Source organism: Bubalus kerabau, chromosome 11 (genome assembly GCF_029407905.1).
Source record: "Bubalus kerabau isolate K-KA32 ecotype Philippines breed swamp buffalo chromosome 11, PCC_UOA_SB_1v2, whole genome shotgun sequence".
Classification (NCBI taxonomy): Eukaryota; Metazoa; Chordata; class Mammalia; order Artiodactyla; family Bovidae; genus Bubalus; species Bubalus kerabau.
Genome location: NC_073634.1, coordinates 101,336,168 through 101,358,078, shown reverse-complemented (window position 1 = coordinate 101,358,078; position 21,911 = coordinate 101,336,168). Strand labels below are relative to the sequence as shown.

General features: G+C 54.8%; 1 protein-coding gene across 1 annotated transcript in view; it reads left to right on the top strand.

Annotated features, from left to right (window-relative positions):
* Positions 1-7,525: 7,525 nt before the first annotated feature.
* Positions 7,526-21,911, top strand: part of ENG (endoglin) — a 32,388-nt gene continuing 18,002 nt past the window's right edge. The window contains exons 1-2 of the mRNA XM_055541232.1: positions 7,526-7,938; positions 16,196-16,338. Of these exons, the coding sequence (XP_055397207.1) occupies positions 7,872-7,938; positions 16,196-16,338 (210 nt within the window). The 5' untranslated portion in view covers positions 7,526-7,871. The remainder of the gene's footprint in view (positions 7,939-16,195; positions 16,339-21,911) is intronic.

The following is a 21,911-nucleotide window of genomic DNA, read 5'->3' as shown; positions in this document are numbered from 1 at the left end:
CAGATTCTTCTGTCACTTTCTCGTGGTGGCGTTTCACCCGCTACCCCACCCCTTGAATTTCTTGTAAACTGGAAGTTAGCTGTAGAGGCTTCGTAGATTTAAGAGAAGTCTTTGGGGCAGGAATACCTAATAGACTAAACTCATGAAGGTTTGTTTGTTGGCCACACTGCGAAGCATGTGGGATGTTAGTTCCTCAACCAGGGATTGAACCCGTGCTCCCTGCTTTGAGAGCATGGAGTCTTAACCACTGGCTTGCCCGGGGAAGTCCCAGGAAGAGTTTTTAAACCAGGCAGGACAGTGAGTCCTGCAGCGCTTCCAGTTGTAACCTGCACACACATCTCCCTGGGGTCTTAGAAAAGCTGACTCTGATTCAGCAGGTCTGCTTGGGGCAGGAAGCTGCTGGTCTACAGCCCCCTACTTTGGGGAGCTCAGAGAGGAGCTGCCCTGTGGAGGTGGGAGCCCAGGGAAGGCGTGAGAAGAGGGGGCATCTCTAGAGTCAGTGTGTGCTCAGCGCCTAGTGGCGGGCTGAGAGGGCAACGTGATGGCCAATCCGAGACTGTAGAAATGGTCACTCTTCAGGTCTCTGGGGACCCTCCCAAGATGCAGGAACATTTTAACCATGCCACCTCTCTGTAACCTCAGGGTCTCAGAGAGGAAGCGCTCTCAGGTAGGGAGGTATCCTCAGATGCTCCCGCCCCTGTGGACTGCGCCCCTAAGTCTTGGCCTCGGGGGCCCTGAGGGCCTGGCCGGAGGCACTGAAGTGGGAGAGGAAGGAAGCGGGGAGCGGAGGAGGCCAAGGCTGTCGCCTCCCAGCCGCGAGAGGGGCCTCAAGTAAACAGGAAGGCCTCGCGGCTCCACGGTGGGGGGGCTTCAGAGGGGGGTGCAGAGACCCACTGGACATGCGCAGCTGGCCAACACAGGGCTTCCTCTTTGGCAAGCAGACCCCGAGAGGTTGTGCGACTTGCCCCAGATCACACAGCAAGGCAGGGGCACCCTCACCTTGCTCTACAGCTTCTGCCCCTTCTGGGGGTTGTGGTGAAGGGTCTCCCACCTCTGTTGCCCACCATGGTTCATGGGGTGTTGGAGAGTCTCATCTCTTCTTGGACCTCAGTTTCCCTTTCTATGAACTTGGAGTCCCTACAACACAGAGGTGCTAGAATCCCAGCCCAGTAGAATCCTTCTGCCTCTTAGATTGTCGTCACGGGCATGGTCATCTAGACCTTGGGCATGGTCAGGTTTTACCAAGAAGGTCAGCATCACCCAAGAGGCAGCATGTACCAGGACCATTTCCCGGGGAAAGAGAGGGAGATATAGATCCCACTATTTTAGAATAGAGTGGGACAGGACCTCTGAACCTGGTCACCTCCCTCTACCCTTGGGAGTCATTTGCCCTCTTCAGAGAACCCCCCATCCTTGGGTTCAGAATGCCCCCAACACACACACCCTGGAAACCCAGAATCACAGCCCATGAGACCCCAGGTTGTGTAGCCCAGGGGTTAAGTTCGTTCATTTACTACACGAACACTTAATGAACACCTGTCATGGGCCAGGCGCTATTCTAAGCGATGGGGATTTAGCAGCAAAGCTTAGGCCCTTACCCTTATGAAACTCTTGTTCTAAGGAGGGAAACAGACCAAATAAACAGTACATGATATGTCAGAGGGTTTCCCAGGTGGCACTAGTGGTACAGAACCCGCCGGCCAATGCAGGAGACATAAGAGATGTGGGTTTGATCCCTTGGAGCGGGGCACGGAAACCCACTCCAGTATTCTTGTCTGGAGAATCCTATGGACAGAGGAGCCTGTCAGGCTACAGTCCACAGGGCTGCAAAGAGTTGGACACAACTGAAGCAACTTAGCACACACACAATATTGTCAGAGGTTGATATGTGCCCAGGGGGCCAATTGCTGGTGTGGGGAGAGAGAGGGCTGCTTAAAATGTAATGGGACAAGCCCTAGAGGCCGTGCTCCACAATAAGAGAAACCACTGCAATGAGAAGCCCACACACCGCAACTAGAGTGTAGCCCTCTCTCTCCGCAACTGGATGCAGCAGCGAAGACCCAGCACAACCAAAAACAAATAAATAAATAAAACTATTTTCAAAAATGCGATGGGAAGCCTTCATTGACCATGTGACATTTGATCAGCAACTTAAAGCATGAGGAGCAAGCCCAGTGGTTATCTAGGGGGACAGAGTTTCAGGGAGAGAGCATGGCAGGTGCAAAGGCCCTGAGGTAGGCACATGCTTGGTGCATTGCAGGAACAGCAAGGAGGCCAGCTGGGGTGGATTGAGTGAGTGGGGGAAGAGCAGAAGTCAGAGAGGGGCAGGGGAGCCTCAGGGGCCATTTGAGGGGCTCTGCCTTTCACACTGAGTGAGATGGTTATCTGCAGAGGGCGCTGAGCAGAGGAGGGATGGAACCTGACTTGGTTTTAACAGATTCTCTTTACAGTGTGCAGAGTGGGCTGGGAGCACGGGTGGGAGTAAGGAGGGCCAGTGACTGTTATATTCCATGAGGTGTTTGTGGTGGCCAGGGCGGTAGCTGTGGGGTGGTGGGAGCCCCACAGACAATGGAAATTTATCTGGGGAGGAGGAGCCGAAGGATGTGCTTATAGGTTGGATGAATGATGTAGCACAGTCAAGGTCATCCTTAAGTCTTGAGCAACGAGAGGAGGGAGCTGTCATGGTCTGAGACGGGAAGACGAAGGCAGGAATAGTTGGCAGAGGATGAATAGAGCCCAGTTTTGGACTCATGAAGCCTGAGGCGCTTATCAGGGGCCTGGAGCCTGAGGGAAGAGTTCTGGCTGGAGACACAAAGCTGGGAGCTGCCAATGTATGGATGGTCTTTAAAGCTATCTGGATGAGGGCACCCAAAACAGTCCTTCCCAAACTGGAATGTGTACGTGAATGTCCTGAGGATATCATTAAACGCAGCTTCTGATTCAGCAGGTCTGGGGCAGAGCTTGAGAGAAGCTCCCAGGAGACTACACTTAGAGTTGTGAGCATCTAGGGCATTATATTCTATGCCCAAGACCCACAGTGGGCAATGATATCAATACTGTGTCTAGTGATCAGTATTTGAAAGAAAATGGAACAGGGTGAATGCCCATCCTAAGGGTATATATATATATATATTCACAAAATGTTCGTTTTAATTATTGGAGTCTGAGTCCCTGGGTTTGTGCTGGGACATGACATCATGGTCACAAAGATTTGAGAAAATCGGACTTGAGAGTGAGAATAAACAGAGAAGGGAAGAGACCCAGGGTCCAAGTAAGGAAGGATGGGGAGGTACCAGAGAAGAGGCAGATAAGGCAACCAGGGAGGTGGGAGGAAAACCAGGATGGAATGTTCTGGAAGTCAAGGGAGGAAGGACAGGCCCAGATTAGAATTAGCCTCTGCCCCTCCTCCTCAGCCCTGTTGTCCTGCACACTTGAGCCTCAGTTTCCTCCACTGTAAAATGGAGATGTGACAGTCTCAGCCTGTTAAAGTGGCCAGGAGGTGGCACTTGGCACAGGGCAAGCGTGTGAATGGTGGTGGGGTGATTCCGATTGTTTTCCTGAGCTTTGGGTTCCTCCTGGCCAGCAGACTGCCCTCCCACTGCACAGAGGTAATAACTGAGACACAGAACATTTTTTAAATTAATTCTTATTGGAGTACAGTCGCTTTACAATGTTGTGTTAGTTTCCACTGCACAGCAGAGTGCATCAGCTACGCATCTACATATAGCCCCTCTTTTCTGAATTTCCTCCCCATTTAGGTCGCCAGGAGCACCAAGCAGAGTCCCCCGAGTTATACATAGATTCTCCTCAGTTATCACAAGACGTGGAGGCCTTGCCTGAAGCCTGGACACCCTGATTCCCAGGCCAGTGCCGTCTTTCCCCGCACCCACACTCTCCCTTGCCTGTGTGGGTCTGGCCCTGCTGTTTTCAACTGTTCCTGGCTCCAGGCCGGTGCTGGAGACAGCCCGCCGCCTGGTGGGGGGGTCCCTGGGGGCCGCCTGAAATTCCTCTGGTGGCCCGCGGCCAGGGTAGACGTGCTCCATCCGCTCCTGCAGCCCCGGTCTTCCCGGCCAGCGGGGGAGAGGAAGGGGCACCTGCCCGCGGCAGGGGCCCGGCCCGGACGCCTGGCCATTGGCTGCTTGTCTCTTTGGCGTGTGGCTAGGCGGCACCTGAAAACGTCTGTATCAGTCAGGGCCCCAGCAGGAAACAGACGGCACGCTCCAGTGGGACAATTGGAGGAGAGTGGAGTGAAGGGTCTGTTGACACAGGTGTGGGCAGGGTGTAGGAAAGTCACGAGGGACAGTGCAGAAGCCCAGGGCTGGCAGTGGCCATGACCCGTGACTACCCTCAGACTGAAGGGCTGGGTGGAGAGGGCCAGGTCAGGGCTGTGGCCTCCGGAGCAGAGAGGCCACCAATCTGCAGTGACCCTGCGGGGAAGGAGCCAGAAGAATGAATCGTCTGGCTCCTTCCTCTCTGAGCTGTGCAGGGCTGGGGCTGGGGGTGGGTAGCGGGGCCGGAGGAGGCAGATGTGTCCACTGGAATGGGGCGTGCATCTGGGGGGCGAACAGGAGACCACTAACCCAAGGCTGCTCCTCGCCTGCATTTCACAGTGACTGTGAAACTCCCTGGGGACAGGCAGCCCAGCCCGGGGACTGGCCTCTGCCACTGGGGACAGGAGCAAAGGTCTACCTCTCTGTGTCTCAGTTGCCCTATGCGTCCCCCGGCTCCACTCCTGCCTTACCTTCTGCGGAACTTCATGCTTTTAATCAATGAGTCTTAAGGACCAGAAGATCCTCCTGGGCTCTGTGCTGGGGAAACAGTGGAGCAGAGACATCCAAGTCCCTGCCCTCGAGGGGCTTCTAGTCGAGCAGAGAGACTCACACAGCATGAGACTGGCTGAGGGGTGGGGGCATCAGGGTGCTATGGGAGCTTTAGGGTGAGCCCCCTCTCCAGCCCTGGGTGCCCAATCTTCCTCCCTCCAACGGGCCCCTGGGCTCAGGGCTCCAGGCCCTCCTTAGGTTTTTCTCTCCCTGGAAGTCACCCTCAAGCATGTCCTGGGTCCACCTAGGCCTATCCCACTTTCTAGAGAAACCCAGTGGGTCCTGCTTACCGTGTGAGAGGGGATTAATTAGCAGCATAAGGGTGGATGGGAGGGCGGTGTTTTCTATTTTTTTAAAAAATATTTATTTATTTCACTGCATGGGGTCTTAGTTGCAGCACGTAGGATCCAGCTCCCTGACCATGGATCAAACCCAGGCCCTCTGCATTGGGAACTTGGAGTCGTAGCCACTGGGCCACCAGGAAAGTTCCTGGGAGGGAGGTTTGAGAGGAGCCTCCCGTGGGGTCCCCGTTACGGCCTCAGATGCCCCAACACCCATTCTGAATAACAATCCCCCTCACCTAGGGCCATCTGTCCTCTCCAAGCTCAGATGGGAGCAGACAGGAAGGAGCGAAGCTTGGAGCCAGGCAGCCCTGGGGTCTCCAGCTGGGGTCACTCAAACCTCAGGGAGACTCAGCTTCCTCCTGTGTCTCTGGCGTGACTGAGGGGATCCAGAGCTGACAGAGGAAGGCCTAGGGTGGGGCCTGAGAGAGAGTTCAGCTCTGGGGGGATTGGAGTAACTAACTGTCCCCGGGGCATGGACTCTGGTTGGGGGGTACCTGGGGAACCTCACAGGCACCCAACGTTCCCCCACTGGAGCCACCTTGTGCCTGGTGATGCCCACCTCTCCATCCCCGAGGCTGCAGGAAAAGGCCGAGAAACAGTCACTCTCGGGGGTCTCCCTCTGCTCTGTCACAGCCTTCCTGGCCTTGCTGGACTGGGATGGGTCTCTGGTGACCCGAGACCCGAGCCTGGCCGGGCACGGAAAGCGCAGCCGCAGGGCTGGGCGAGCAAACCTTCCCCCACCTCCACCCAAGGAGCCACACCCGCCCTTCCTGCCCCGGGGGTCAGCTCCTGCAGACACAAACACGCTCCACTCGGCCCCGCTTTGTCCAGAGGCAGCCAGGGCTCCCACCTTCTCCTTCTTCCCTGGGCCTTGGTTTCTCCATCTGTGACCAGGACAAGTGTAAAGAGGAAAGCCCCTGGCTCTGTCCCCACTGTGGGATGGAAATTCGTCCTCTCCAAGCCCATTCTGCCAGCACCCTCTCTCCAGAACCCTCTGTGACTCCCGAGGCCTTCAGGATAAAGTCCTGGCATTCAAGGCCCCCCACTCCCCGGGACTTCCCTAGTTATCTGGCGGTTAAGACTATGCTCTCAATGCAGGAGTCCCGGGTTCGATCCCTGATCAGAGAACTAGATTCTCACATGCTGAAACTAAAAATTTCTCAAGCTGTAACTTGAAGATCCTTGCTGTAACAAAGACTGGAGTTCAGCATACTGCAACTGAGACCCGGTTCTGATGAATTAAAGTAAAAACTGCCCCCCTCCCAGAGCAAGGCCAGAGTCCGCCTCTCTAGGTCTCTTGTCCCCACCACACCCCTGCTTGACCTGTGGCCGTCAGGCCACTTCTTGCCTTTGTGTCTTTGCTCAGGCTGGTGCCCAACCTGACATGCCCTCCTCACCCCCTTTTCTACCCCCTCACCCCAACTCGCCCAGACTTCCACAGGCCAGACCTAAATGTTCTCTCCTCCAGGCAGCTCCAGCTTCCTCCTCTGAGCCTCCTGGGGCTGATCCTAAAGTGCTACCCATGACTAGCACCAAGGCGGACATGTAGTTGGCGCTAACTGTTTGCAAATGAGCAAGGGACAGTTCTGGGACTGTCTCCCAGGCTCAGGGAGTGTGATGGGCAAGCCCTTTCTGAGTGCCGGGCCCAGAGCTCTGTGCTATGGCACCTGGACCCACGGAAATCTCGCAACTGCCTGGCGAGGAAGGCATTGTGGTACCTGTTTTATTTCCAGGGCGACTGTGTGGCAGTGGGCTTGTCCCTGGTCCTTTCTGGGCCCTGAGATCTCAGCCCCAGCTGCTGCACTGTGCCAATTTTGGAGCGTTGCTCCCCTATCCTGGGCCTCAGGCTCCCTGCTTACAAAACAAGGGAACGCCAGCCCAGTGTCACACTTAGGGAAACCAGTGTTGGTGCCCGACGAGACCTGTTCAAACTCCAGCTCCACCATCTTCTTGGGTCAGTGATCTCATCTCATCAAGCCTCTGTCCCCTCATCTACAAAACGGGGACAGCAAGTTCACGGAGCTGAGTTCCCCATGAAGTTCCAGGCCTTGGCCAGGCCTGGCCCCTGATGGTGCCCCTTGGTGGGCTGTTAGGATGGTTCTTTTCATCTGCCCCCCGGGGCTGCCAGATGCACCCCACTAGCCAGCCGTTGGAGAGGGTGGGATGGGAGGGTGGGGTATGTGGGGAAACGAACCTGGAGCCTGGGTCCTCCCACCCCACTGCCTCCCCCACCACACACAGACACCCCCGCCCCAGGGCCCCCCACCCAGCGACAAAGCCCGTGGCACTTCCTCTCCCCGCCTGGCAGGCCGCCTGGCCCGGCCCCTTCTCTAAGGAAGCGCATTTCCTGCCTCCCCGGGCCAGGCTGGATGAGCTGGAGCTCCCCATAGCTGACGGTCAGACCCCAGCCTCCATCTGTATCCACAGGCCAGGACTGCAGTCGCCGCTGCCACTGTCAACAGAAGCCCTGCAGCCTCTCACCGCTTAAGGCTGGCCCAGCAACCCCCTGGCCTGGCCCCACGCTCCTGTGCCCGCTTCTCCTGACCCCTCGGCCGCCACCTCAGAAGGCTGGAGCAGGGACGCCGTCGCTCCAGCTGCCTGCTGCCCTTGGGTCCCCGCGAGAGCCCACGCCGGCCCCCGCACCCGTCCGCAGCCCTGCCCCTGGACACCGGATAAGGCCCCGCACGCAGACCCCCGGAAGGACAGCATGGACCGCGGCGTGCTCTGCCAGGCCGTTGCCCTGCTGCTGGTCGTGTGCAGCCTCGGCCCCACAAGTAGGTGTCCAGGGACCCGGGGAGGGGGTGACTGGGCCCCCAGGGCACAGACCAGGCCCCGAGTGTTCCCGGCCTCCTCCCTCTGTCCCAACTCGCACCCAGTGAAGCTGTCCTGGGGTCGGGGGGGATTCTGGACCGCCTGAGACAGATGTCACAGGGTGACCAAACATCCCGGTTTGGCAGGATGAAGAACTTTCCATCCTAAACGACTCGGGCAAACAGGGATGAGTTATTTACCTTAGCTCTGGCCTCCAGCTACGTCCAGTTTCTCCCCAGGAAGCCCAGGTCCTAGAGTGCTGTGCAGCCCCTGGCGAGTCCCCTGCCCTCTCTGGGCCTTAAGTTCCTCATCTGAGGCATGGGTGGGATGGGAGGGTGCACGGTCTCAGAGTCAGAACCTGGGCTCTGGGTTCAGATCTCATGTTGTGTTTCCTCGTGGTGTGATATTGGGGGACTGCCTTCGGGCCGCTGAGCCGAGTAGAGGGTGATAAGAGAAGCCCCCTCGGGGAAAGTCAGTGGCAAGCTGGTTTCTGTTTGTTGTAGTTTTGTGATTACATTCCTTCTTCTTCACCTTCCCTGGGGCCTGTGAGCGGCTCCCAGAACCCTTCCGACTGGGTGCTCCCTCCGCTTATACCCAAGAAGTGTGCGGAATGGGGGCATAGCCCAGACTAGGGGTTCAGCCTGGGGGCTTCTCCAGGCGGTCATGGCCTCTGCGACCTTTTGAAATGACCAGACAAGAGTTAGCGAGGAGTCGGGGACCCCGGCCCCTCGTGCCACTCTCCTTGGGCCTCTCTGTGCTCTGCCTCTCATTTATTTGAAGCCCCCAGAAAGCCCTGTGCACACCCCCTCACCTCGGGCACATCCAGGACCTCCTTAAGGGGTAGGGGAGGGGGGGTGAGAATGGGAACAGAAGCAATGATGATCACCCCCTCCCTACCCTACCCTGTCGTTATTGTTATTTAGTCACTCAGTCGTATCTGACTCTTTGCGACCACATGGACTATAGCCCGCCAGGCTCTTCTGTCCACGGGATTTCTCCAGGCAAGAATACTGGAGTGGGTTGCCATTTCCCTCTCCAGGGGATCTTCCCTAGTCAGGGATCGAACCCGCGTCTCTTTCTGTCTCTTGCTTTGCAGGCAGGTTCTTTATCACTGAGACATCAGGGAAGCCCCTAACTCCAGCCAAAGCATTTTAAGGTCCCTAATCCTGGGTCTCTAAGCTCTTCCCACTGCCTCACTGACAATACAGGAAACCGAGTCTAAGACATTAAGTGATCCAGCAGGGTTTCGCCCCAGGCCTGTGGCTCCTTTGAGCCACAGGATCACTTGGTCCTGATCAGGGAGTGATATGGCAGCTGCTCTCCATAAGCTCCCAAGTATCTTCCAAGACGGCTGCCTCTATCACCCCATTTTACAGGAGGGGAAGTGGAGGTTCTGACCTGCTGAGCTCACACAGTTCCGACAGAAGCTGTACCCGAACTCCACGATAGGCCCCCGGCCATCTTGCCTTTCTCCAGCCTCCCCCACTTTCTAGTTTGATAACACTCTCTTCCTCTAGGTCATCAGAGAAAGACCCTCACAGCTCTTTAGGGTCGGGTTTTATAGGATGGAAGGCAGTGGTGTGCTGGCAAAGAGTCAACAGTGGGTTGAGAGAGGTGGGTGAGGGCAGGGGGGGTTAATGTTTGTTAATATTCATGGTGTCAATGTTCACACCCAGCTGATTTCAAGCTATCAACTCAGCAGACTTGGAATTGGGGCGGCTGCGCCATAATAAAGCTTTATCTACTATTTCCACCACCCAGATATGACAGACGTAGATAACCTCAAGAACACAGATAATATAAGCGGAATAAAATAATTAGGGGTTTATGACTTTCAATACAATAGTGTACATTTGATATACATTACACATAAAATATGTGATTTATTTAATTATAAGCTTATAAAATTTAATTTTTAATTATGGCTGTGTTTAAGAGCCAGTTGGAAAAACTCCTGATAACGTATTAATCTGCTCCTGCTGGAAGGTGCTGGCACACCAGCGGTCAAAATAGGATCCAAACAGGTCCCCAGGTGGGTCCAGCCTTCTGGGAACACAACTTGGCAGAATCCTTCAAAACCCTAACTTGTGTAACATCCTTGCCTTCAGAAGTCAGCCCCAAGGCCTTACTTGCCTAACTCAGTAAGGATGTATGGTCCGTAGGTGCCTGTAACAAAAGCCAGGCAGTGTCCACCAGCCTGGGCTCCATGACATGGCTGACTATGTGCTGGAATCTCACATAGCAGTTACCAAGAAAAAGCTATTCCCAGATCTACACTGTTGTGGACATCTGTCTGGGACACGCTGTCAGATGCTCGTACAGTACTGACTCCAGTTCTATAAGAATAAAATAGCAGTAACACACACTCTGAGCTTCCCAAGTGGCTCAGCCAGTAAAAGAAACTGCCAGCCAAATGCAGGAGACACAGCAGACTTGGGTTTGATCCCTGGGTTGGGAAGATCCCCTGGAGAAGGAAATGGCAACCCACTCCAGTATTCTTGCCTGGAGAATCCCATGGACAAAGGAGCCTGGAGGGCTACAGTCCAGGGGGTTGCAGAGTCAGACACGATTGAGCACATATGCAATGTACCATATGCACAAAGAAAACCCCAATGTCACTGCTCTTTAGCACCAGGTTCTTCTAGAGGATCTTCACTTTCTGAAACATCCTTTCCTGTCATGTTGGAATTTCTTTTAAGAGCAAATATGTATAGATTTTTTTTAAAGCAATTTAACCATATAGTCACTAGAGTCTGCTCCTCAAAGAAAATAGATAAGAATGGGGGAAAATGACCTCCCAGCTCCTTCTATTAATTTGGGCCTTGTTAGCATGCTGGTGTCGTTCTTACTGGCTATTGTCTAGCATTTTTCAATGCAAGTGGATCAAATTTGGAAATCTTATGTACACTTTTTATGTCCCAGAAGTTTTCTATGTTGTCATGTGGACTCCATGATCATTCCATTGTGGTTCTAGAATATTCTATCCCTTAAACGTGCCATCTCATCATTTCCCTAATGAATCCTTTGTTGTTGAATACTTAGGTGGTTTCCCCTTGGGGACCAGTTATAAATACCACTTCCAAGCACGTTTTTGGTACATGCATCTTTTCCTGTATTTTGGAGTATTTCACTTGGATAGAGTCCCAGAAGTGGAGGTGCTGGGGTTCGTGGCCCAGGCTGGGTGGCTGGAATCAAAGAGTGTTTCCTAAGTGTGGGTAAGGGCTTGCTGAAAGACAGGGTAGAGGTGTGACTTGGCATCCCCTGAGCTGCTGGCCACCTGTGTGAGGGTCTCCCCAGCCCTGACCAATGAGAAGGGGCTAGGGATGCAGGACACAGCCTACAGATATCCATTCCTAGAGTCTGCATTCGGGGCAGCTTCTCGTTTGCCAGGAGGAAAGGTAGGTTGGAGCAGGAGCTGTGAGAACCAGGAGACAGGGGTTCCCTGGGACAGTGAGGGCAGGACCATTAATTAAGTTTCTCACTTTGGCCAGATAGTTGGTAACACTAAGCCCCAGAGGGAGAGAAAGAATCTATCTCAATTTCTCATGGGCACCATTAGGTCAGTGCTGGACCCTTGGAGGACAAGCCTGGTCTATTTATTTGCTCAAGGGCCTAATGAGGAATCAGGGTGAGCGGGAGGGGCCACCTCTTCTGTGTCTCTAGTGCATCAGGCAGCCCTTTGTCTCTATACCCAGATTACGGATGAGGAAATCAAGGCTCAGGACTAGTGACATATCCAAGCTGTCTACTGAACTCAGCTTCTTTTTCTTGTACCATAGGTGGCCTGGGTGGCTGTGGGAGGCTTGGAATACTGATCATCCTGGTTCTGGAGCCCCTTCTTCTAGCTCCAACCTCAGCTTTGGGGCATCAGCTCTGGAGGCTAAAGAGGACCCTCATCCAGGGCTAAACTGACTTTAATACCTGGGACAAAGGTGGAGATGAAGGCCAGATCACTGCTCTAGGCCTGTTATGTGTACTATCAGACTTAACCTGCACAAAAGCCCGATGAAGCAGGCTCTCCTATTAGCCCCATTTCACAGCTGAGAAGACTGGGGCGCTGGCAGGTGAAGGAATTTGCCTGAGTAACACAGCTCAGAAATGAGTAACAGGGGCTCGAGCCTGGGACCTAACCGTACACCATAGTGCCTTGGGGAAGACAGTGAGGCTCTCTGTTGCCAAATCATCTCACCCCACACATTAGGTTTCTTTCCTGCACCTATAGTGGGTCTCTCACCTAGAGCACAGCCGGATGGGTTCTGATGAGATTTTCCCAACAGGGCTTTGAAGGATGAATAGGAGTTGAAAAGAAGTGTTCAGGGAGAGGGCACAGAAAGGGCAAGGAACAAGGTATGTTTGATGGAAACGTTCACATCCCCCCTGATGGACATAAATAACTGACAGAGGTTGCCAGTTCCTGAGCAGGAATCCTGCTTAGCACCATGCATGTGTCAATTTACCAATGTTTCCACCAACTCACTGAGGAAGGTATTTTGACTACGACCACTCCATTTTACAAATAATAGCACTGAGGCATGGAAAGGAAGCTGGAAAGAAGCAGAATCAGGATCTGAAACTTCAACATCTCTTGATCCCCGCACTTTATTTTTAAATTTTTTTTTAGTTGCAGCAGGTGGGATCTTTAATTGTGGCGTGGGAACTCTTAATTGCGGCAGGTGAGATCTAGTTCCCTGACCAGGGATCAAACCTGGGCCCCCTGCACTGGGGGCTCAGAGTCTTAGCTGCTGGACTACCAGGGAAGTCCTGGATCCTGGTACTTTTGAACTCCACTCCAGGTTGTGGAGGGTAGCCTTAAGCCAGAGACATCAGCAGCCCAGGACAGACTGGGGAAAGGAGTGCTGAGGTCTTGCTGGTGGCCAGGCCCAGGGAGCAGTGGTTGGGCTGGATGCAGGGAAATCTTTGAGGCCATGGTTGGATCCTGAAAGGAGCAAAGGGTGACTGGGTGACTGAAGAAGAGAAAAAGCAGAAAAGACCTCTGTCAAAGAGGACCTGCCCTGGTTTCATAGAATGATCACGGCCTCTGTGTCCAGAACACTTACTGCATACCAGGATCTGTACGCGGGTTACCTCATGCAGCTAACACAGCCTGTGCAGTGGGTGCTGGGTGCTAGAGCTGGATGGTCTGGGTTCCAATATGAACCCTGCTGCTTAACAGCTGGGTGCCCTCAGGCAAATTCTTGCTGTGGTTGTTCAGCTGCTCAGTCATGTCCAACTCTTTGCAACCCCAAGGACTGCAGCACGCCATGCTTCCTTGTCCTTTACTATCTCCTGGAGTTTGCTCAAATTCACGTTCATTGAGTTGGTGATGCCATCCAACCATCTCGTCCTCTGTCAGCCTCTTCTCCTGTTTGCCCTCAATCTTTCCAGCATCAGAATCTTTTCCAAATTCTTGCCTCTCCCTACTCTTTGGTCTCCCCCTGTGTCAAATGGTCATAATAACAGTCCCCATCTTGTAGGATTGCTGCACGCATCAAATAAATGAACTCACGCATAGCCTCTAAATAGTCCCCGATGCCCAGGAAACATGATGGCAGCTGTCTTGCAAAGGGGGAAGCTGAGGCTCAGAGAAGTTAGGCTCTTGCTCATGGTGACCAGCTGTCTAAGAGGCAGAGCTGGGATTTTGCTCATACTGTCCAGCTCCGGAGCTGGTTTTGCTGACCGTTACCCTCTCGGCCTCCCTAGGTGCTTGGGGTGGCCATTTGGAAAGCCCTGAGGTGGCTGTGCGCTCGTGGGTGGGGCAGGAGAGGGAGCAGACAGGGCTGGAGCAGTGGCTCCCCAGTGCTGGGTCTCTCACTCACCCGGTCACCCGGGCCCCCAGCGGCGCCTCCTCCAACCCAGGTCCCAGGAGTTTCCCTTGGTGCCAGGGGATTGTTTTCAGCTTTGTCTGGGCCCGCCTCCGGCTCCAGGAGACAGGCCCCGGGCGTCACACTCCCTCCTGTCTCCCCATTCTCGTCTGCGGGGTGGGGGCGGCCAGGACTCGAAAAGGCCCCAAAATAAATGGACCTCTTATCTGATCTCCCAGCCTGGCCTGTTATCTGATCATTACATAATGGCCAGGCCTGTGGCCTCTCCCGCTGACGGCATGGAAGAGGTGGCCCCAGGCGGCCCCAGTGATCTGGGAGGAACTGGGGTTCCTGGAAGTCTGGGGAGGGGGCAGGGAAAGTCTGAAGGAAGAAGGAAGGCGCTGGGCTAATCTGCAGACCAGACCCCAGACTGTGAGGGGAGAGGTAGGTCCGAGCCCGGCCCGGTCAGCTGTGTGTGCTGTGTGACTCTGGACATTCTGCATCTCTGGACTGCAGTCTCCCATCTCTACAGGAGGACTAAGCAACAGCCAAGAAGCCTGTGCTCACTGACAGGGTCAGGGGGAAGGTGGGGAGCACTGAGGGGCTTGGTGGTCCCCAAGTAGCAGGGACAGCAGCAAAAGGTACCAGCCCTTGAGTCTAGTTGAGCCTGAAACACCAGTGACCTCCCTCTCTGAGGCCCCGCACCTGCAAGCTGTCCTGTCCCACCACTTCACCACCCACCTGGGACCAACTGTTCTTCTCCAATGGCCAAAGTCAATCAAAGAATTAAAATCAGAAGAACGACCTCTGCGGTCCAGCAGTTAAGACTCTATGCTTCCACCGTAGGAAGTGCAGGTTCGATCCCTGATTGGGGAGCTAAGACCCTACAGGCTGTGCGGTGGGGCCAAAAAGTAAAAACAGCAACAAACACCCATACGCCTTGTCTCACGGAGTCCTCTCAGTCACCTCTATGGTTTTGTGGATTCTATTCTTAGTGTCCTTTTACCAGTGAGGACACCGAAGCCCAAAGTGAAGTAGTTCACCAAAGCCACATAGGCTAGTAAGCGTTGGGCCTCCTCAGACACAAACCCAGGTCAGCCTGGTTCCAGGGACCCTGGCTTTCAAATGCCCTATTCCACAGGCACTCTGGGGTCCCTGGCACACAGGACAGGGCCAGGGCGAGGACTTCTAAGCCAAACGTTCTTGTCCTGAACTTATCCTTCCCAAGTGGCTGCTGGCGGGTGGTGTGTGTGGAGGTGTGGGGCGGCCATCTTGTGTCCTTCTCTGACCTCTGGGGGTCCTGAGCCAACCAGTGGAAAGTTGGGCAAGGAGACCGGGTTAAGCCAAAGCCAGACCAATAGCCCGGGATTCGGAAGAAGCCTCCCTCCCCCCATCCTCTGGGCTGGCGTCGGCTGGACGTGCGGCCAGGCCCTCCGCGCCCATCTTTGATCTCCAAGAAAACAGGAAGTGAGCGCGACAAGATGGAGACACAAACTTCCAAACAGTCTCCCCTTCTCTGTCCTCCTTCCCTCCCCCGGAGCCCCCCCCTTCCCCGGCACATTCCTTCAGACGAGGTGTAGGGGCCTCATTTCCTCTTCCTCCTCTGCTGGGTAGGGGTGAAATTCCATTCCCTTCCCTCAGGACCTGCGTTTCCGGGCAGCAGGCTCTGCGGCCTACTCCGGCCCTGCCCTCTGAACCTGGGCTGGCTCTCTCCACCGGGGCCAGGAGACTCTCAAGCCTCCTTGAGGCTCACAAGGGGAAGTTTTGCCTCCTGATCCTTTGGAGCGAACCAGCCCAGAGGCTTGGGTGCGTGTACATGTGGGCCCTGCCACACCGTTAGCGTTGCCGCACGTAGCACATGAAAATATAGGATGCCCAGTCAAATTTTAATTTCAGATAAACACTGAAAAATTTTTAGTCTAAGTATACCCCATGCAATGTTTGGGATATGCTTATACTTTAAATACGTATTTATTTATTCAAATGTGGACGTCCTGCATTTTATCTGTTGACCCTATACTTACTAGCACTGGGACCTCAGGTAAGAAATTTTTCATTTCTGAGGCTCAGTTTCTTCATCTGTGGAATGAAGATAATGATATCTACCTTGGGTTGGGAAGATCCCCTGGAGGAGGAAATGACACCCCTCTCCAGTATTCTTGCCTGGAAAATTCCACGGGCAGAGGAGCCGGGCAGGCTACACGGGGTCGCAATGAGTCAGACACGACTGAGTGACCAAGCACGCACATGCACACACACACACACACACACACCCCTTGGAAAGTAGCTGTGAAGATGTAATAAAGACCTTAAACAGTGCCAAGCATCCAGTAGGCATTCAGAAAGTGGGACCACTTGTCACCACCTTGTTCTTCACTGGTTCTTAACTTGTCCCTCTCCCCCCTGTGATCTCCCACAGGTCTTGCAGAAACAGTCTACTGTGACCTACAGCCTGTGGACTCCGAGGTGACATACGTAACGAGCCAGGTTTCTGAGGGTTGTGTGGCTCAGATCCCCGATGCCACCCTAGAAGTCCACGTCCTCTTCTTGACATTCCTAGGGGTGAGTGCCCCATGGCAGGGTCGGGTGGGGACCCAGAGGATGGTCCAGGGCCAATGAGTTGAGGACTCAGTCCCTGGGGTAGTGGGCTGAGTCCTCACCAGGGATTCTGCCAGGATAGTGACATGGGCATCTCACAGGGCTTGTCAGCAGAGGCATTTCTGGGGGTAATCTTCTTCTTGTGGCCCCTGAAACCGTTAGGTTGCCCTGCACTTGTGCAGTGATAAGACGGTGCCCAGACCACCAATATCGGGGGGAGTGGCCTGCTCCCCACCACGCTGCCTGCCACAAGGACTGTGGGCCTTGATAATCCCCAAACCGCACAAGACCCAGGTGGGAAGGGCTGGGTTTGGCCAGCAGAGGAGCAGAAAAAAGCCAGGCGAGTGGGTGGTTGTGCACCTCCGGTGATGGGGAGCTCACTTCTTCTCAGTGGATACGGCTTTGCTCCCAGCAGCCTTGACCTTGAGAAAGTGCTTCCCTCCCTGGAATGTCGCTCATCAAACCCCTATGACCGGGTCAGGGTCTGGAAACTGATGACATCACCTCCGAGATGCTCCTCCCCTTACCAAGAAGACCCACCACAAGTTTGTCTAGGTCCCTCCTGATACTAATAACACATTTATTGAGCACTTACTGTGTGCTAGGTACTGTGCTAGGCCTACTAAGTGCTGGGAACAGAATTAAGCACCTTACATGTATTAAGCCTCTCGAGGGCCCATCTGTCAGGGGTCTGTCTCCCCATTTTTCAAAGGAGGGACCCGTGGCAGGCCAAGAAAGGTGAAGCAATATGTCTGAGGTCCAAGTTCACTAGATGCCTGAAGACTCCAAACTAGGCCATCCCCTGGATTCCCCAGTGGATCTGTGTTCAGGGGGCACCTGGCCCTCCTGGGCTGATGACCACACCTGGCCCATGCAGCCTTAGGTCCTGATAGCGATTTAGTGGTGTCAGCTCGGGGTGAACTTGTGGTCCCTGAAACTGTTAGGCTGCCCTGCATTTGTGCAGTGATAAGATGGTGCCCAGACCACCAATATCGGGGGGCCCTGCTCCCCACCACCCTGCCTGCCACGAGGACTGTGGGCCTTGATAATCCCCAAGCTCCAGATAGAGCCAAACACATGTTATGTGCTTTTGATAGCCATTGTAATTTTTTTTTTCAAGTTTGGTAATGATAGGGAAAATGAGATTGCCCTCTGCGAGTTCATTTTGTTTGTTCAGATGTTCAGGTCTCGGCGCCTCACCTGGGTGGCTGGGACGCCCCCAGCCCCAATCACTCAGCAGCGGGCCAGAGTCAGAGAAGGCTCCTGGCCAAGAACCCAGGGCCATGGGAGACATGTGCAGACAGCCAGCCAGGACCCAGGTGACTGGAGCTTTCTCAGGGAGCACAGGGCTGCTATGGGGTTAGGCAGGGCTTCTTGGAGATTGCAAGAATGCTAAGGACGGCCAGAGCTCACAGACTGAGGGAGGCCGTGGGGCTGAACAGAGGACGCAGTGAGTGGACAGAGTGAATGCACAGGCAGGGAGGCGGGCCTCGTTTGGGGTCAGCATCACATGGCTCGCTGTAGCGTGAGCATGCATTTCTCCTCGGGGCACAGCTGGGGAGATTGACAAGGCCCGGCTGCCACAGCAAGTGGCCTGGTCTTCATCCTGTGAACAGTGACAGTTGTTGGAGGATTTTTAGGTGCAGAATAAGATGCTGCTGTAACCTGTCATCCTAAACTCATGACAACAGAATCTCCTTGTCACTTTCTGCCTCTACCAGAGAACTCAGTCCATGGAGTGTCCAGCTTTTAACTCAAGGAGCCAGGCTGTAGGCTCCAGGACTGTTGAGCCTGTTTGTTTGAGGGGGTGATGGAAAGAGCTGGGGCTTGGGAGATGGGGGCCCCAGTTCTGCATCCATCACTGGCCAGCATCTCATATTGCACTGGGCAGGCAGGGGGCTCCTTCTCTCCAGGCTCCAACAGACACACATGTCTTGGGCTCAGGGACTCACCAAAGAATCACGGGGCAGTTGAATCTGGCCCAGGGCCTGATGTGCACCAGTGACTGTGTATACAAATGAATGAATGAATGAATGTATTGCTATGTGACCTGGAAGGTCAAGAACATGGGCTCTGAAGCAAGACTGTGTTTGAACTGAACCTCACCCCTTATAGGGGCGTGACCCTGGGCCATGTCTCCAAGCCTTGGCTTTCCATGGGAAACATGAGATGACCATAACTACCTCACAAGGAGGCTGTGAGAATCCAGGGGGGCAATGCAGGCCACATACTGAGCATGGTCCTGCCCAAAGCCACTACTTAACTTACAGTAGCTGCGCCATTCCTTACAGCATCTCCTCTGTGGGGTCTACGTCTCTCATGTCAATACTCTTATTCGGCCTGACATGCTACAATGCACCGAGCATCTTCACATCACTCAACTAATTGGATCCGCACAGGCAACTGCTACCAGGTGGCTGAAGCAGGTTCTATGAATGCACTTGCAGAGGGGCAGCTGAGGTCTAGCCTCCTGAAGCTGGATGCTTGTGACTCTCTTGCCCCAAGAGAACCCACAATCCCATCAGACCTAGTGCAGTAACACTTAAAGAACTGTGGTTTCCCTGGGAGGCACCTAACTCGCCAGGCAACCGCCAAGAAGGGGATCTCCAGTCCAGCAGTTTCCCACAACCAGTCCTCGCCAGGTGCCTGCTCTGTGTCCAGCCTGTGTGGGGCATTGATGGTGCATAGACAAAGCAGCTCTGGCCACGGCCCTGGAGGCACTCGCAGGAGAGGCAGAGGTGGGCCTTGGCAAGCCCTGGTACTGAGTGATGGACTTGGCAGTGGAGGCAAGGGGGTGCCAGGGGCTGTGGGCCCCGGGAGGATGATCACTGAATGTGAAAGGAAGGGGCAGTAGGGAAATGACTCCCAGCATCGAGCCAGACAGAGGGGTGTCAAGGGCATTCCAGGCAAAGGGCATTGCCTGAGCAAAGGTCTAGAGGCAAGAAACATGAGCTGGCAGCGGTGGCGTGGGTGGAGGCTGTCTCAGCAACCAGCCCAATCCCTCCCGACCTATGGCTGCCTTCTGCAAACCCTGGCACAGAGAAACAGTTTCCCGTCCATCCCCGCGTGGCCTCTGAATCCTCAGATTTCCTGTGGGTGGGCGGCACATGAGCTGTGGCAGCCAAGAGCCTCGGGAAAGAGAGGTTCAGGGTGTGTGTGTGTGTGTGTGTTCGGGACATTTGCAGACAGATGAGGGGGCCGCTGGGCAGGGGCTCTATCTCGCTGGGTCCCCAAAGGGCAGGCCGGAGCCTGGATTCCGGGAGGGGGCCCGGGGTCACATCCTGACCCGTGGAGACAGGAAACCGGCCTGGTGTCTCAGCGGTTCCCGTCAGGCCGACTGCACTGATCTGCTATCCTCCTAACAAACCTCAGGCAGCCAGGGCACAGCCAAGACAGCTGCTGATTCACCCTGCTTCTGGGCAAACTCAGGGAGCTGACACCGCCTCACCACCCCCAAGCAGACGGAACTCACAGGTCCCTGGTGCTGACTGCCTCCTGCCAGAGGGGCAGATGAGGTTGCTCAGGCAGAGGGAGGGCAGGGGGCCCCGGGCTCCCCTAGGCCACCCTGTGAAGGGGTGTGAAAGGCAATGCAGCCCTCAGACTTAGGCAAGGAGGCCCCTGCCTGGGACCTACAACATGTAGCCCCTCTCTGGCCCTTTTCCAGTTGCACCCCTCTGCCATCCCTCCCCAGCCCCTGCCCTGTGTACCCAGGACTCCAGAACTCCCTGCCCAAATGCACTGAGCCTCCTCCCAGGGTTGGTGGGGCTCCTTCTTGTCCTTTCCTCTAGAAGGGACACTGCATGGCTGGGTTTAGCTCCCCCAGATCTGAGGGCTGCATGAGGTTACTAAGAGTGGGCATCGATGGTGCAGAGAGAAAGCAGACCTGGCCTTTGCCTGGAGCCACTCCTGGAGGAGGCAGAGGTGGGTGTCAGCAGTCCTGGTACTGAGTGATGGGCTCAGCAATGGCAGGGAGCTTATAGGGGGCTGCGGGTTATATGGCAGAGCTTGGGCATCCAGGATGGTTGTCCACATGTGTCCATGTGAAGAGAAGAGGGGTGGGTTGGGGCTAGGGGCTGTCATATGTGTTCTTGTCCCAGGCCTTGCAGATATTAGGGACAGGCTTGGGACAGGGAAGGACATGGACTCGAGGACAGACAGACTGGGCAGGTACTGTGCCTACATCTCAGTGCTATATCCCCAGTGTTCAACTCAGGGTCAGCCCCAGAATTGGAAGGATGAGTAAATAGATGGATTGATGGTTGGATGGGTGGATGGGTGGGTGGATGGATGGGTGGTTGGATGGATGGTTGGATGGGTGGATGGATGGATGGATGGGTGGATGGGTGGATGGGTGGATGGGTGGATGGGTGGATGGGTGGGTGGATGGATGGGTGTTTGGTTGGGTGGATGGATGGACGGTTGGATGGATGGGTGGATGGATGGGTGGATGGGTGGATGGGTGGATGGGTGGATGAGTGGGTTGATGGATGGGTGGTTGGATGGGTGGATGGATGGACAGTTGGATGGATGGGTGGATGGGTGGGTGGATGGGTGGGTGTTTGGATGGGTGGATGGATGGATGGTTGGATGGATGGATGGGTGGATGGGTGGATGGGTGGATGGGTGGATGAGTGGGTTGATGGATGGGTGGTTGGATGGGTGGATGGGTGGATGGGTGGATGGGTGGGTGGATGGATGGGTGTTTGGATGGGTGGATGGATGGATGGTTGGATGGATGGATGGGTGGATGGGTGGATGGGTGGATGGGTGGATGAGTGGGTTGATGGATGGGTGGTTGGATGGGTGGATGGATGGATGGGTGGATGGGTGGATGTGGTGGATGGTTGGTGGATGGTTGGATTGGTGGGTCAATATTGGAAGGAAGGGGAAATGTAACTGTGTATAAGCATTTGCTGATTGGCCACCTCTATGCTAACCTCTATGAGGTTAGCAGTGTTACTGGTTGTTTGGGGGTGTTAGTCTTGTTCTCTGCCAAGCTCCTGGAGGACAGAGTTGTGCCTTCTTTCCTGTCTCCCATGAAGAGCATAGCAGCCCCAGGCTGGGCCCAGTGCTATTCTCCCAGACAGACAAAGAAACTGGGGAAGTAGAAATGACATGGGCTGATTAGGAACCCTCAGCTGGGGAGAGTGGCGTGCCTCTCGTGGGGGTTCTGGAAGCCCATTCTGTAGCCACCTGGCTGGAGACCAACTCCCAGATGCCAAACACTGGGAGCCCCAAGGAGGCAGACAGAATCAAAGAGCCATATAATACTGAGCCTACACAGATGGGGAGACTGAGGCCCAGAGAGGGGCTGTTGCAGGGAGGCCTGACTGGTCCCAATTCCAGCCAACAGCTGCCCAGCCCACATGCCTACCTCCTCAGCCCCTGAACTGTGGCCCTCCTCTGGATGAGCGAGTGGGGAGGGAATGGCAGGTCAAGAAACCCAATCGCTGCCATGTGTTTGGTTGGACGTTGGACCACCCGCTTTGCAGGCAGAATCTCACTGAATCCTCACAAATCTATGAAGTAGTTATATC